Source organism: Gadus morhua, chromosome 23 (genome assembly GCF_902167405.1).
Source record: "Gadus morhua chromosome 23, gadMor3.0, whole genome shotgun sequence".
NCBI classification, from domain to species: domain Eukaryota; kingdom Metazoa; phylum Chordata; class Actinopteri; order Gadiformes; family Gadidae; genus Gadus; species Gadus morhua.
This window is the reverse complement of record NC_044070.1, coordinates 20644794-20661522: the sequence shown is the minus strand read 5'-3', so window position 1 is coordinate 20661522 and position 16729 is coordinate 20644794. Positions and strand designations below refer to the sequence as shown.

The 16729-nt window shown below is 48.4% G+C and overlaps 2 protein-coding genes across 2 annotated transcripts; both read right to left on the bottom strand.

Moving 5' to 3' along the window:
• Positions 1–1912: 1912 nt before the first annotated feature.
• On the bottom strand, positions 1913–8077 carry LOC115537735 (uncharacterized). The gene is made up of 5 exons (XM_030349792.1): positions 7846–8077; positions 7552–7583; positions 6841–7008; positions 5471–5562; positions 1913–3269 (listed from the first exon to the last, which is right to left on the bottom strand). Exons 1-5 carry the CDS (start codon positions 7928–7930, stop codon positions 3023–3025), a joined length of 624 nt encoding a protein of 207 aa, XP_030205652.1. The 5' UTR covers positions 7931–8077; the 3' UTR covers positions 1913–3022.
• A 1181-nt stretch (positions 8078–9258) lies between these two features.
• On the bottom strand, positions 9259–10998 carry rrs1 (ribosome biogenesis regulator 1 homolog). Its single transcript, XM_030349778.1, has one exon. It carries the CDS (start codon positions 10955–10957, stop codon positions 9752–9754), a length of 1206 nt encoding a protein of 401 aa, XP_030205638.1. The 5' UTR covers positions 10958–10998; the 3' UTR covers positions 9259–9751.
• Positions 10999–16729: the final 5731 nt, after the last annotated feature.

Below are 16729 nucleotides of genomic sequence, written 5' to 3'. Positions count from 1 at the left end.
CTCACCTGTCCCGTCACCTGTCCTCTCACCTGTCCTCTCACCTGTCCCCTCACCTGTCCTCTCACCTGTCCTCTCACCTGTCCTCTCACCTGTCCCCTCACCTGTCCTCTCACCTGTCCTCTCACCTGTCTCCTCACCTGTCTCCTTACCTGTCTCCTTACCTGCCCTACAGGTGAGATGAGTACAGACAGGTGTCAGGCACGGGAGGCACACCTGACATTGTTATGAACACACACTCACAAGCTCACACAGACTTACACACCACACACAATCACACGCCAACACACACACACACACACACACACACACACACACACACACACACACACACACACACACACACACACACACACACACACACACACACACACACACACACACACACACACACACACACACAATAGTCCTTCCTGAATTATTGAGGTCCTGGCCACTCCACCCCGGGCTGCTGGCCGCTGCTGTGAGGATCTGTTAACTGGAGAAGACGTTCCCAGGCTCCCTTTGTCCTCAGAGTGAAGGTATCACAATGTACCGCTGAATGGATCCGGGACGACACCTCCCTAGAGCCACACAGGTGGAGCCAACAGGTGGAGCCAACAGGTGGAGCCGGTAGCGCCAACTCACCACACGGAGAGGGTGAGGGGTGGGGGTCTACTCACCTAGCCGAGGGGTGAGGGGGGGGCGTCTACTCACCTAGTGGAGGGGTGAGGGTTGAGGGGTGAGGGGGAGGGTTGTCCACTCACCTAGTGGAGGGGTGAGGGTTGAGGGCTGAGGGGAGAGGGGCTAAGGGTGAGGGGGTGAAGGGTGAGGGGGGGGGGGGGAGTCGCCTGAGGGGGTCAACATAAACAGCAGATGACTTTAAGGTCAACATTGTAATGTATGACCTCAGGTCTCTTTCTAACATGATGGGAAGCCTCCAGAAGGGGTTCAGTCTCTCCATGAATCAAAGACAGACATTGACCACCACTGCCTGTAACAGCTGTCCCTTCCCATCCCGGGCCCCTAGACAGAGGCCCCCAGAGAGCCACCTTCACATTGGGGGGTACAGTCGGGCCCCTAGCCAGTTATGAGGTCCGGACCTCGGTAATTCTCTTTAGACAACCCAAACCAACACAAATCAGAAACATGGCCTTTACTGTCTTTGTTCATCATTACATGGAGGTGAGTTTATCCAAGACGTTCTGGTAAAACCAGAAAAAGTGTGGGTGTGTGTGCAGGCGTCCACGCGTGGCTCCCCTCCTATTGGACTTGAGTCAACTTTCACTGGGGAGGGAAGACAGGAATGAATCACTTTTGGATCGGCAGATTTGAACTTAACTCAGTTTAGACAGTTTTAAACGTCATTCAGCTGAGATACTACCTTCGCTACCAGTACACTACTACCTTGGGGGTGTTGGGGGTAACAGTGCGTTTACCCCCAGTGCTCGTGGTGAAGGTGGCAGTGATCCTCCACAGCGCGGTAGAGATGGTGAAGGCCAAGTTTGGAATACCCTGAGGGGGTTAGTGTACCCCCCGATTCATCCTCATTCCACTACCCTCCCTTCAAAAGGTCCTGCTCTTGGGGAATGTGTGCGTGTGTGTGCATGTGTGTGTATATATGTGTGTGTCTGTGTTTGTGTGTGTGCTTGTGTATGTGTGTGTGTGCGTGTGTGTGTCTGCGTGTGCGTGTGGGTGTGCGTGTTCACGCGTGTGCGTGTGATGAAGACCTTAGCCGTTGTCATGGTAACCGCAACAATCCCGAGCTCTTGGGGCTACATGGGCTATTCTTCGGCGTCTCCGTTGAAAAGGGAGAGGGAGAGACCTCCTTACACACGAGGGAGGCGCTGTGTGCTGTGTGTGCTCAGAGGGAACTGGCTCATAGTGATGAGGAGTTGGACACACACACACACACACACACACACACACACACATACACAGTGGTACTTTTGTTATTGACATAAAAACATTGTACAATAAAGGTTTGGCATCTTTTTGGCTAACATGGCACATGTCAACTTCTGAGGTCATTCGTTGAGTTATCTTATCTTATTACCTTATCTTATTTACACTAGCGGTTTCTGTTTCTCTTATCCACAATAATTACATTCTGCGTAACTTTGCTCACAGGCCCGACCGTGGTAATGTTAACTCTTAACTAGCTTAGCATTAGCAGTAGCAGGGGGAGGAGCTAAGTGTTTTCAGATAAACGATCTACTGGATGTGTTCGATTATATGAATGTTATATAATTATATCATTGTTGTGCTCTAGGTCAAGCATTGCATAGGGACTATTATACACAGCATATATATTCTTAGCATTCCCAAAACAAATGGAAACTTAATCTACTCATTCTAAGTCAGCAATTGTTTTGCATTTTAAATAATACTAACACAGCTAAGGACAGGCATCTGGCAGAAGCTCCATGGAAACCGAAACAGGACACACTACGAGATAGACTTAAGCCTTCACCCTACGAGAGGGACTTAAGTCTTCACCCTACGAGGGGGACTTAAGTCTTCACCCTACGAGAGGGACTTAAGTCTTCACCCTACGAGAGGGACTGAAGTCTTCACCCTACGAGAGGGACTGAAGTCTTCACCCTACGAGAGGGACTTAAGTCTTCACCCTACGAGAGGGACTTAAGTCTTCACACTAAGAGAGAGAGTCTTCACATTACGGAAATAAAAACATAAAGTGTGACTGGACAACCTGGCCCACCCACCTACTACGAGAGAGAGAGTAGAGAGAGAGAGAGAGAGAGAGAGAGAGAGAGAGAGAGAGAGAGAGAAACAGAGAGAGAGAGAGAGAGAAAAAGCAGAGGGAGAGAGAGAGAGATGAAAGAGAGACACATAGGAAGATAAATGAAAGCGAGAGAGAGGGGGGGGATATAGATGAACGACAGAGCAAAGAAAAGAGCAACAGCGAGGGAGAAAGAGAGAGAGAGTGAAAGAGAGAGGGGGGAGAGAGGATGACAGGGAGAGAGGGGGGAGCCCAGGAGACAGACAGAGAGCGAGAGAGAGGGAGAGGGAAGGCGAGGGCCCCTCAGTCCGCCTCAAAGGCCCTGTTGGTGGCCCCCTGGTACTCAGTCTTCTTCCAGCGCTTGGACAGCATCCTGTGGAGCAGGCCCGGGGATCTGGGGGTCTCTGTGGGCCGGGGGGCAGGGGGGACCTGGGGGCCCAGCACCAGGAAGGGGCCCACCCGGTCCCTGGGGGCCCCGGCCCCTCCTCCTCCTCCTCCTCCTCCCCTCTCAGCCCCCTCCCCTCCGCTGGCCTTCTGCAGCCCGTGTGTGCTGCGGGACGGAGGAAGTGACAACACAAAGACCTGTTTATCCCCGCTGACCCACATAGCAGCCGCCGCACGCACGCACAACAGGCATGCAAGAACACACACACGCACGCACGCACGTACGCAAATGAACACACACACACACACACACACACAGGCATGCAAACACACACGCATGCGCACGCACGCACACACACACACACACACACACAAATGCACACACAGGCATGCAAACACACACACGTCACACACACACACACACACACACACACACACACACACACACACACACACACACACACACACACACGCCCACACGCAAGCACACACACAGACACGCCTGTTTGAGGCGGCTACTCTGGAAGCCCAGGCCGCTTCTGTGTGTGTGTGTGTGTGTGTGTGTGTGTGTGTGTGTGTGTGTGTGTGTGTGTGTGTGTGTGTTTGTGTGTGTGTGTGTGTGTGTGTGTGTGTGTGTGTGTGTGTGTGTGTGTGTGTGTTTGTGTGTGTGTGTGTGTGTGTGTGTGTGTGTGTGTGTGTGTGTGTGTGTTTGTGTGTGTGTGTGTGTGTGTGTGTGTGTGTGTGTGTGTGTGTGTGTGTGTGTGTGTGTGTGTGTGTGTGTAGGGGAGATAGAATTACAGCTCATAGAAAAATTCAAATGTCTTCCATAACACACTTTTATTTTTGAGTTATTTAAACAAACTTCTCCCTCTGATCATCGAGAATTTAACTTAAGATTTACAATATAGGATAATGTTTTTATAAAAAATGATGTATATTTATTAAGATATATCTACACCCAATTAGCACAGTTGTGTGCTTATATCTTATATGGTGTCCATTATAATGAATAGAGTTCTATAAATAGAATCTGAGTCTTTCTACTTTTCTTTTTATTTGACAAGTTAAGACGTCAACATTACATCAGCCAATATGTATTTTCAACAACACATTAATAAATGTGCTGTGCATCCAAAAAACGAATAGAGGGATTTGAATAGACTTAACTATTGTCCTCATCATAGTAAAAGTGTGTATCTTTCATGGGCTCATGGGATTACAGTGTTATCGTAGAATTATACCGCCGGGGGAAAGAGTTGGTAATTCCTAGAAAACTTTTATTTCAGCGTTTGTAATCCTATTACGGCTTTCTGTGTATGAAGCGGCCATCTGAAATACCTAGGGACGGGGGTCAACACAACACACACACACACTCACAGCATGGCATACACACACGCACACACACACACACAAAATAAACACACACACTCACACATACACTCACACACATCATGGCACACACACGCGTACACAAAATAAACAGACACACTCACATAAACACAATTAATACACACGCACACACACAGACACACACATATGCTATACAGTGAGGGGATTGATCTGGGAGGGCGGTGATAATGATGGCTTGCGATTGTGTGTGTGTGTGTGTGTGTGTGTTTGAGTGTGTGTGTGTGTGTGCGTGCGTGTGTGTGCGTGTAAGCGTGTGTGTGTGTAATCTGCGTGCTTTGTCAACTAATGAGGGCTGGGAGAGGCCACCTGTTCAAGGGGTGCCGAGGGGGGGGGCACAGTGATGGAACAGCTGCTGGTGTGGCTGTGTGTGTGTGTGTGTGTGTGTGTGTGTGCATGTGGGCGTGTAAGCACTAAGTTATGATTAGGGAAGGAGGGTGTGTGTGTGCGTTCATATAAGCACTGAGTTATGATTATATTGCATTTTAGATATTAGTGGGGGGGTGACGGCGATGGTCTGATAGGCATGCACTTGTGTGTTTGTATGCCTGTGTTTGTGTGTCTGTGTTTGTGTATTTGGGTGTTTGTGTTTGCATGTCTGTGTTTGTGTTTCTGTGTGTTTGTTTGTTTGTCTGGTTGCATGTCTGTGTTTGTGTGTGTTTGAATGTCTGTGTTCGGGTGTTTGTATGCCTGTGATTGTGTTTCTGTGTGTTTGTATGTCTGTGTTTGTGTGTTTGTGTTTCTTTGTGTTTGTTTGTTTGTATGTCTGTGTTTGTGTTTCTGTGTGTTTGTATGTCTGTGTTCGGGTGTTTGTATGCCTGTGTTTGTGTTTCTGTGTGTTTCTGTGTGTTTGTTTGTTTGTGTGTTTGTATGTCTGTGTTTGTGTCTCTGTGTGTTTGTATGTCTGTGTTTGCGTGTTGGTTTCATGCGTGTTTTTCGTCTTCCACAAACGTCACACACCTTCCACAGCGGCTGCGGAGAGACAGAACGTGAGCCCAGATGGAGCTCCGCAGAGACAGCGCTTTGCTCGCCTCCTTCTCCGCCAAGCAGTCCTATGACCGCACAACAAACACACAAACAAACAAACACACAAAACAACAACGCAGGTGAGCAATTCACATTACTGCAAACTGAAAACTGCATGTCTTTGCATTCGCGTACGTCTTCGATTGTTTCGAGCGATCCTGAAGCTGGGAGCGGGTGACATGTAGAAGTGTAATCGGCCATTAACTGTAAACAAATCTCTACAGCACTACTTAAGAGTATAAAACTGTTAATGTTTCAAATCATCCCCGATTGAAAGAAATGCAATGTTTGCAGCACTGCTTAAGCTCCCATATTAATTTATTAATAAAAAATAACAGCAATGTTTCGACCCTATTGGGTCTTTTTCAGGCAAAAAGTCATCCCAAATCATCCCCGATCAGACCGGCCACTTCAGGAACACACTTATTAACATCCCCGTCTGAGAGCTGTCGTCTATCGTCTGTCTCCGTGAGGAACCAGGAAACATCCCATAACTCTGCCCTTCAGAGCTTGGTCTCCAGCCCAGGCTCTGAAGGGCTCGCTAGGAGTTCTGCCATGAACTAAGGGCGCTTGGTCAGAGATTAGTCATCACCTGGCATCTCAACGGCCGACCGCACTTCCATGGCGGGATAAACTAACCGGCATCTCATATTTGAAAGTGTTTGTTAACCATTTACGTACCTACAGTATAATAGTCTCTGGTCATACTAGTAAATATTCTCTGAGAGTTACAACTTCATTCACCTGTTCGAACTTCAACCATTTCTGAAGTATAGGGTTAGGGTTAGGGTCATATGTCATATGATATACATACATTCCAGCAACAGACAAATACATTACTTCTGGCCCTCGACAACCCAGCAAGATGATTTATTTCACTTAGTGTTGCCTATTCTTCCTATTCGCCATAGTTGTTTGATTGTTTTTGCCTCTAGCTAAAGCTGTGACGTCGTCGTGACGTCGACTGATAACTTCCTACACTGAAGGAGTGGTCTAATTTAACGTGAATAATGACGTCACACCACGTGCCGTGCTGCTCAGAGGTCGCTGCCTCGGTTCTTCGGTTGGTTCTGTCGGTTCAAAGTTCTGCCCGGAGACACGCGGTCGCGCATTGCAATATCATACCGTCCACAGTAGGCCACAACAACGGGCTCCTTTGTGTGTGTGTGTGTGTGTGTGTGTGTGTGTGTGTGTGTGTGTGTGTGTGTGTGTGTGTGTGTGTGTGTGTGTGTGTGTGTGTGTGTGTGTGTGTGTGTGTTTGTGTGACATTGCTGCACACCAGGCCCGGGGCGAAGCAGACCGACCTGGCCGATCTCCATGACGCAGGAGGCGGGGAAGTAGCCCCGCCGGCCGTCCTGCAGCCGCCCGAACCAGCGTTCCTCCTCGTGCTTGGACATCACCAGGATGACGTCACCCCGGGCCAGCGCCACCTCGTCGGGCCAGTTGGGCTTGTAGTTGTGCGTCGCCACCATCTAGTGGACACGGTGGGAATTACAAGTCTGCGTATGCAGATTTTTTGCACAAACATTTTGGCTGCTTTATCTTTTAAAATTGCGCGTGGATTTTGTTATTGTCCTACTTATCACACCACTTAGTGTTACTAAAATCGAACGCATGCCGCCTTCATCAGCATTGGACTGAGTGATTGAATCAAGAGGATTACGTTTTTAGAGATTATCTATAGTTGACAATTAAATATGGGTCTGATCTAAATGAACAGTTGCTCCTCAATGTAATTATTGTTATCATTAGAATAAGGAAAAAATATGTATTGCTAAATAGTATGCTACTAGAAATAGTTTCACAAACATTGATTACACCAGCTGGATTAGTAATCCAGGCAGCTACTAAGTAAGGTAAATAATTAAACTATTTCCATTTCCACTTGCTTTTTAATTATCGGTAGAATCATTTCCTCCAAACTCAAACTACCCCAATCCCTTAATGCATCCATTAACAGCCTTGTTTAGTTAGCAGTTGATGCCAAATGCCCCCCAAAAAAGATGCAAACTCACCTTTTCTGCCAGTCCTCTGAACTGGTACCTCACTGATGCCCAAGAGAGGGGGGTGAGTCAGCAGAAAGAGAATGGATCAAATCACAGGTCATTCCTTCTGTTACCACAACAAACTGCACATGCTACTACCACCACCACAACAACAACAACAACAAAAATAACAACGACAGCCGCGACGTCTCAGACACGATGCGTTGCAGCTCACGGAATAATCGGCGGCATGCCCGGATCGGAGGACACAGCCCCAGCAAGGGGGTAGGTACGCACTCGGGCAGCATCCTCTCGCCTCCTCACCTTGGGGTCCGCAGACGGAGGTGAAGACCTCGATGTGGTCGTTGTTGTGGCGGTACACCCGGTGCATGGTTGCAGGAGCCGACATGTTCGCACAGACCCACACAATCACTATTCACCTCCCGTACTGCTGCTGTTCACTCTGTTAGTGGGGGTGATACTCTCTCCCTCTCTCTCTCTCTGTTAGTGGGGGTGAGACTCTCTCCCTCTCTCTCTGTTAGTGGGGGTGAGACTCTCTCCCTCTCTCTCTCTCTGTTAGTGGGGGTGAGACTCTACCTCTCTCTCTCTCTGTTAGTGGGGGTGAGACTCTCTCCCTCTCTCTCTCCGTTAGTGGGGGTGAGACTCTCTACCTCTCTCTCTCTGTTAGTGGGGGTGAGACTCTACCTCTCTTTCTGTTAGTGGGGGTGAGTCTCCCTCTCTCTCCGTTAGTCGGGGTGTGTGTCTCCCTCGCTCTCCCTCCAGGTTAGTTGGTGTGTCTAACTCTTTCTCCCTCGTGTGTCTCTCTCTCACTCAGCGTGTGTGTGTCGCCCTCTCTCTCCCCATCAGTGTGTGTGTATGTATCTCTCCCTCTCTCTCTATCAGCCAACCTTCAAGAAATGCAGCAGAGGTCTCCACTGCTGCTGCGCAAGAGAGCCCCGTCCCACACACACACGCAGATTTACACACACACACCGAAAGCATATGAAGTTCTGAATACATAATTGACCATGCAGCTCTTATAATGTGCTACATACGTGTATCGCAGTATCGTGTCTGCTGTGCAAACATACTCTATAAATAATCCACCTGCTAACCGTTTCCTGGAGGACGACCACATGCAGAGGAAGTAACCCGCACACAGGAAGTGAACCGTACATGTGAGCATTCATAACAAACACATCAAGATAAACCCATTGACCTTGGTGCTCTTACGCCCTCCTGCTCAAGAGCCCCCCCTTCTCCCCAGCGTTTTTTTTGGGGGGGGGCATGCTTGACCAGCCCATCGGGGTGGGAGGTGTGTGTGTGTGTTGTGTTGGTCCATCTGGTGGGAGGTTAGCTCTGCTAGCTTGCTCTGCTTCCCATGGACCCGTGTACCCCTAGCTCTGCAGCTAACAACACGCATGACTGATTCAGGGTGCTGGGGGGGGTGTAGCTGAGGTACAGGCAACAGATGGGGACATGTGTCCACAACGCCACCACCACTGCTGGTAACGACGGTGTCTGAGTCACTGTTATGATTTCCCTAAGTGAGACTCTGCACTTTAACCAGATTGTGAAGTGTCCCATGAAGTGTCTCTCTAGCTGGATCAGCAGCATATTAATTAAAGTATCTCCAATCCAAAAGGGATTGTGATGCATTGATACATCATTAAAAATGTACGACCATTAAACTATGCCCCCAACTGAAGCGTATTTACACATGAACACACACACTGCTTTTATAAATTGATAATTTTCTTTTATTAAAAATACGGTCTATGAATCATGTCAGTGATTTGGTCGGCATGTATTCCGAGTACAGCATGAACACAACTAGACTATCTGGAGAGTTGATATGATGGTAGCCTACCGTAATGGGCAGAAACACAAGCTCAGCTTCATTTTGCATTAAGAAAGCAAAACAATAAATGCTCATACAGCTCTATGACCGCACAATGATAACGCAGGCGCATTCAGTTTGACGCCACTGTAAGGAAACGCAAGAAAATATATGAGATTTTCATTTTAATTACTTATGCATATTTTCACAAACCTCTGGGACGTATAAAATATATTCCACACATGTCGGAAACACAATCCCACGTTGGCTCATTGTGTTACAGACAGCCGCGTCAACACAAAGCACAGACAATCTGACAACATCATCACAGATGCATGAAAAGTCTTTTTCACATGGCAACCCTTCTGTTCAGTTCTCTGGGAAGTCTTTTCAGCGTTTTCCACCTCTTCCTCCCCCCCTGCCGCCTCCACCACCTCTTCCTCCTCCGCCACCCCTACCTCCACCTCTGCCTCCACCACCACCCCTACCTCCTCCACCTCCAAACCCACCACCACCTCTTCCTCCGCCTCCACCTCTCCCTCCGCCTCCCATCGCTCTTCCTCTCCCCCCACCACCTCTGCCTCCTCCTCCACCTGGTTTACCTCCACCAGGCTTTCCCCCTCTACTCTTGCCCCCGCGGCCTCCTCTGCCTCCCCTACCCCCGTCAGTCCGTCCCTTCTTGCCCTTCTTGAACCGGGCCGACGCCTCTTCCCGGTCGTCCTCCCTCATCTGTTTGTTGGTGGCCTTGGTCACGTCCATACGGGGCCTCTTGCCGTCGATCACCTTCAGGATGTCCAGCTGCTTCTGCTTCTCGCTGGAGAAGTCTCCGATGAGCGGCTCGAACTTCCTCTTCTTGCCCGTGTTCCTCTGGGGCTTCTCCTTGGGCAGACGGTCCTGGAACTTCCCGTGGGATGCTGTGGACGCCAAGGCGACGGTGGAGGCCGTGGCGAGGTCCGCCTTGGACTGTGTGCCGGTGGGGCGAAGCTCCACGCTAGGCAACTTGATCTTCTGCGACCGGGCGATGTTCCGCAGCCGGTTGAGCTCGTTCTTCGCCACCCGCTCCCGCTTGGCGGTGTTGCGCTTCTGGAACTGGTCCTCCATGGGGTCCGCCGTCACGGGCACCTCAATCAGCCACTCCTTCGTGTCATCCTTGGCCCTCTTGAAGCCGTGGCGTCGCTTCCAGTCCTTGGCCACCTCGTCCCACACCAAGTTGGTCCTCCTCTTCTTCTGGATCCCCTTCAGCTTGGCGAACTCTTCCCATTTGGTTGGCGGTCTTGGCTTGGGAGCGGGTTTCTCTCGGGGCAATCTGGTGGACGGGGTGGGTAGTTTGACCACGATCGCCTCGTCAACCCTCTCGGTGGGTAACTTCCAGATCTCGTTGACCAGGAGCTGCGTGTTGTCCCGGGCCAGGGATCGCAGAAACTCCTCTTTCTTCTGTCCACGGAACTCACGGATGTCGATTTGGTTCTTGTCGTGTGCAAGGAGGTTGCCGATGTCGAACTCGAGTTCGAGTTCCTTCACCACGGTGATACTTTTGAGTTTCTCGGCTTCATCTTGCTCAGCCTTCGCCAACACATCCTCTATGCACGAAGCCATGTTGTTCCAGGCACGAAGCGCACACGTGCAAACGCCACCTACTGCAGAACTACTTCCGGGTGACGCGCCGTGTGGAGACACTACCTGAGTTCGCCACACGGGGGTGCTGTGGTACACAAAAGTAATATTCTTAGGCTTGGTTCCTCAACAGCCACATAGCAGAAAAAATGAGTAAATAAAAATATAGTATCAAAAAAATTATTACAAATAAGTAACAGCATAGATTAAAATAATAATAATAATAAAAATAAATAAATTAAGTTAGAATAATATCAACTAAGACAGTGGTAATATGTCATAATAAGTAATGAAGTGTAGTAAAGTGTAGTGTAAAGTGTAAGTTGTAGTGGTACCAGCGCCACACGATGGTGCTGTGGTTCCATTTTTCGTTGTAGGTGAATTGTAAAAAAAAAAGCGAACGTAAAGCCATGTGGCATTTTTTCCTTTTTTTAATTTACATCATAAACTTAAGCAAAACGGGTTACTTATTTACTTATTTATGTACTTACAGGATTCTTGCACTTTTTGAGTTTAATCTTTATTATTGACTGCACGTATTGATTGATTAATTGATTTTATTTGACCATTTTGATATAAAATATGAACAGCACTCGGTGTCATACATTCAAATACATAAATAGTGAGGGATCACACAATAAGGCCCGAAAGCTTATTCCCATTGTGGTCCCTATGTGTAAAGGCACATATTGTAAGTCGTATTTTGATTAACAGTAAGCTAAATAAACGTTATTTAATAATAAGTAAATTGTATGGAACTGCGATTCGAGTTGTCTACTTTGGAGTGTGTGTGGATGATGGCTGGTCTGAGCAGCCTCCCCTGGCCCGAGTCAGACTGATTGGACTCTGGTTGAACAACAGGTGAGGCTGCACACCTGTTGCACATTGAGTTATCAGCGTGCAACAGGTTGAACCAGCCGTCACACACACACACACACACACACACACACACACACACACACACACACGCACAGACACACACACACACACACACACACACACACACACACACACACACACACACACACACACACACACACACTCAGTAAGAGATCTCCTGCATTGCAGCATGGAGCACCAGAGGTCATGGATTATTATCGACAAACTCTCTACAATAAACCAGTTCTATCCTCACCACTCTGCAACCTTGTGCGGGGGACTCCAGTAAAAGCCACCCAGGTGGCGCGTGGCATTAATCTATTAACAGTCAAATTCATCTTTAGGATCGTCAAGGAAGCACTTATAAATGTCTGCCTTTCTGTTCAATAATAATAATAAAAAACATCTCTGTTATTGGGCAAATTATCTTTAAAAGGCATAATTACTGAAGTAAATGCAATGACACACCAAACCACTCATAGACAGACGTGTGTGTGGGTGTGTGTGTGTGTGTGTGTATCCTGCCAAGGTAACATCGCTGTTGGAAAAACAGGCGGCATTAACCTGTCCATTAAGTCCATTAAAAGCTACAACCTGAGAACAAAACAATTCCTATTAATACCGCCATCAGTTCTGCCATGCAGCATACTGATGAATGATTCAGGACTGAGTGACGTAATGTGAATCAATTGGCTTGTATGATGCTAGGCTGCAAATTATTTCCTATTTTAGAAAATATCTAGGAATAACCTATAGCTCCATAAAAGTAGATGTGGACAAAGTATGGAATATTTTAATATTTTACTTGAATTTATTTTATTATTCGGTGGAGGGGTTTTGGGATGTTGTACGGGTCAAGATAATGTAAATAGTAGGGTGTTCGGTTTGGTTCCCAATTTCCCCGGTCTGCCTGCAGGCCCCCTCGAGCGAGACGCCTGAATGCATATGAATCCACTGTCAGTCGCTCTGGATTAGAGGGGTTCACAGGTCCAAAACGACACCCCCGAACCAGTGAAATTCGTTCTGAGATCAGATTGGATTGGTCATTAAAATTGCGAAACAAAAAGTGGTGGTTCTATCCCTGCTGTTGAAAACATGTCTCATGTGCGAAACGACATACAACCTAATAAAAGGAAACGGAAGTAACACAGACCTCACATGAATAGGCTACGGTGTGACGTGGCTCCTAAGCTTCTTTTGTGATATTCTATTTGAAGCATAAAGGCTCCCACCCAGCAAAACGGAGAGCAGCTTCTGTGAAAGATATCCCAAATGTAGTGACATGCTTTAAGAGGTGCACTGTGCCAGAGAGGTTTAACCCGAGCAGTCCACGTAACACACTGTAGACGTCTCACTTTCTTCTCTTCTCACTTTCTTCTCTTCTTTGTCCACAATTTGCATGAATGAGTCCCGGACCGATGTGGTGCTGCTAGGTCAGACCTCGCTGTATTCATTTTCTTTAAGCTTATTTCTCCCTTCAGTGAAGAAGGAACATCTTTACTTTGCGCTTTTCCTCTGCCCTGACGCAGCTGGTTTAGTTCAACGTTTCTTCACCTGACTTCACTGTCTCCTGGTTTCTTCACCTGACTTCCCTCTCTCCTGGTTTCTTCACCTAACTTCCCTCTCTCCTGGTTTCTTCACCTTGTTTCATTCTCTCCTGCCTGCCTTCACTCTCTCCTTGTTTCTTCAACCGACTTCACTCTCTCCTGGTTTCTTCACCTTACCTCACCCTCTCCTGGTTTCACAAGTTACAAAGAACTGCCATGCGTTTCTCACATGATCAGCGTTGATCGCGGGTTTCCTCGGTTCCATTAGGGTATTATTACCCATGAAGATGAACAGACCCGGGACCCTCGGTGACAGGCTGGGAACCGACCCGGACCGTAATAACCCGTACGGGTCGTGGGTCGGGTCTTGGATCCCAGGATTTGTGTGGATCCTAATCTGGATACATAAATAGTAATACTACTCATATTTCTATGTGATATATGTGTAAAAACAGAACAAATCTGTTTACTATTACAAAGTACTACTTTATGGGCCTCATAAAGTAAGAGACACACTGTATATCCGACATTACACCAGACTGATGGCACCTAGCATCGATGCTAACCAGCTAAATGGCCATCCATTCACGGAGAGTGCGTCCCTGAGGCTGAATTGACACATTCAATATCGTGAAACGTTGTCTGGTTCGCATCAGTGAACAGTGTTGGCAGTTATGCGCGACGCTCAAAATATGAGAGCAGAATATAGAAGTGACACCCAGGCAATCGGGAGTGAAAAGCCTGGCGTTCACACCAGCCTGGCCTAAATCTGAAGTGAAAAGGTGTGGAAAGAGTTCGCCTGGTCTGACTCTCGTAATCATGGGCCACGCGCCAAGTGGGTCAACTATGACATGCTCTACAAAAAGCCCACTGAAGCCGTCAATCTCTATAGAAACGTCATCCATACATTCTGTGTGGTCGGTGGGCTGTGTGGGTGCTTTTCCCCGTTGTGAATTGGTGTACACCACACAAAGCACATCAATCGAAGCTTTGCATTAACTAAAGAGGCTGGGATTCAGTCATACAATCGGCGCCCGTCGCAGCATCCTGTGCTCCGACCGGGCGTTGACGGATCTCAAGGCTGGGCCTTTGTGCCGGCAAAGAAAAGACAAGACAGGAGATATGGAGCACAGCCTCTGCTGCCTCTCTGAGAGATGTAGGGTTGAGTACACTCAATTTGAGGAAAACAGAAACAGAAAATAAGATGCGAGTTATAGGCAGATGTTTTGTGACACCTGACATCATGACGGAATTGATCAAGGAGGACTCAGGATAATAGACTTCCAGCCCGGGTTATTCTAGCAGGCTTTCATCCGTGAACACCCTCTGACGCTTCTACTACATAACAATGACGATACTTACTCTGCTATTCTTCTATATCTGCCAACTCGGGCGCTGAATAAACTCATTCCTAAAAGGACACCTCTTACACGTTCCTTCTAAAGGTTTCTTCCTGTTTCAGTTTTAGCACCTTATCTTTCCCCCTCATCATCACTTAGTGTCAGGGTTCTCTGAGACTTCATGAGCCCTCTGGTGAAGGAATTGGGATGAAGAGCAGGACAAAAACACACGGCAGGACTTTCCAATCGCATTAGGCAGCCCAGTTTCCACTGTGGGAGGGGCTAGGCTTTAAGGTCATTATACTTCTGCATAGACGGTAGAGACACATGGGGAAGGTACGCCACAGTTTCTATGTCTCCCTCGCAGTCCACAGATGTTGCTGAGGTTAAGTACACCTCTCCAAAGACGGAACTCCCCATCAAGGCCATGCACCGCCCATTTCGGTACTTCCTGCTACGCTTTCCGGTTTCACAACGACTAGCTGAGTTGTGGAGGTTCTCATGTATGTTCGCCTGTACGACACATCCTATTCACAAGATGAAGTTCACCAGATGTCAATGAATAAGTGACTTTTGGCAGACGTGTGCCTCAGAGTCTCTGGTACAGGAGCAGAGACACAAGCGCCGACGTAGATACCCGTGGCGATCCCGGGGCGGCAGAAATATCCTCCAGACTTCAGGCCGGCGGACTCCCCCTGCGATGGGGGCTGGGCGCTGGGCTTTCTGACAGTTGGGGTCACAGTATTGATCTAAAGGTGGCATTGAGGCCCCGGAGCATCGTTTGGGTGGGTCTGTGCGATGGATCACCGCCGCTACCCGCTGGCCCTAAACTATAGCCGGCTCCGCAGGACCCTACTTAAGCCCGGGAAGGACAAACCAGCACGGAAGCTTTAAGTATCTCTTTTAATACGATTTCTTGTTTATGTCTTGAAGTGCACGGTTGTGAATATACATAATCCTTGTTGTGTCACGCTAATGAGCTCGTTACCAAAAGTAAAAGAATCAAAATCGTTCGAGGGTCGGGTCCCCCTGAGAGTTTAGTTTCCCCCCCTCACGTTCAGCGATACAATTACCGTGTGGAAGATCATATAACAACAAAGACCCAGGTTTAAAATAGAACCGACGCTGACCCCTTTAAGTGTGTTAGCTAGTGTGGGGCTAGCCGTCCTGATCCCGCCTGCACGGCCCCGCCCACTTATTTATTCAAGTTATGCTCAGATCCATCAGGCCGTGAATCACCCCACATGAATCCCCGCGTGCGCGGCCGCCCGGAGCTCTGTGGGTCGTGGCCGCGGTGCTTTGTTTGTTTGTCGTTGGATGCAAATGCTATCCCATCGTGTCTCCATATATGGGTCTTCCCCCTATTACACTCACTTCCACGTTCTGGTGTTCTGCACCAATGACGTCGCCCATGATGACATTAGGGTGTTGAATAACGTCCATAAAGGCCGTTGTTTTGAATAATACTCTGTACTGTTTTGTCATTGAGTAGACAGTTATCCAAATTGATCAAAGTGACGCACAGTGAACCTAGCTGCATGTCATGAAGTTAAAGGCCCTTAATAACGGCTTTGGTACATGTTGCACGTTAACAGAACACAGCGGCCTCCTGGGTCAGTAAGACCTCGTGCCTCGCTGCCAGACCACAGGAGCACCAACCTTCGGACCCCCCCCCCCCCCCCCCCCATCTCTGTACCCCACGCACCACTCCCAGGGTTTCTGCCTGTTTGGCACCGGGCCCCCGGTCTTTCACTGTGTAAACAAGGGAGGGGGGGGGGGATGTAAATCTTGGTGAATCCCCCCAGGGGCTCCACATCGGTGCTACGGAGTCTGTTTATAGTGCTGTTGTCTCGTGTGCCCCGCGGCAACGCATGTCTTCACACTCACTGGGATGTTCACGGCCCTACGTCATAGCAGACGTGGAAAACAGATGGAAGATACACAAGGGCCAAACCTGGTGTTATGTCACCTCGGATCCAGCGAGCATA

Bases quoted from the DNA above. Each gene is read 5' to 3' on its own strand.
- LOC115537735 (XM_030349792.1), bottom strand. From the start codon at position 7,930: ATGTCGGCTCCTGCAACCATGCACCGGGTGTACCGCCACAACAACGAC. The intron at 7,584-7,845 runs GTGAGGAGGCGA...CTTGGGCATCAG, and splicing joins CTCCGTCTGCGGACCCCAAG to TGAGGTACCAGTTCAGAGGA. The intron at 3,270-5,470 runs GTGTGTGACGTT...TCCGTCCCGCAG, and splicing joins CTCCGCAGCCGCTGTGGAAG to CACACACGGGCTGCAGAAGG.
- rrs1 (XM_030349778.1), bottom strand. From the start codon at position 10,957: ATGGCTTCGTGCATAGAGGATGTGTTGGCGAAGGCTGAGCAAGATGAA.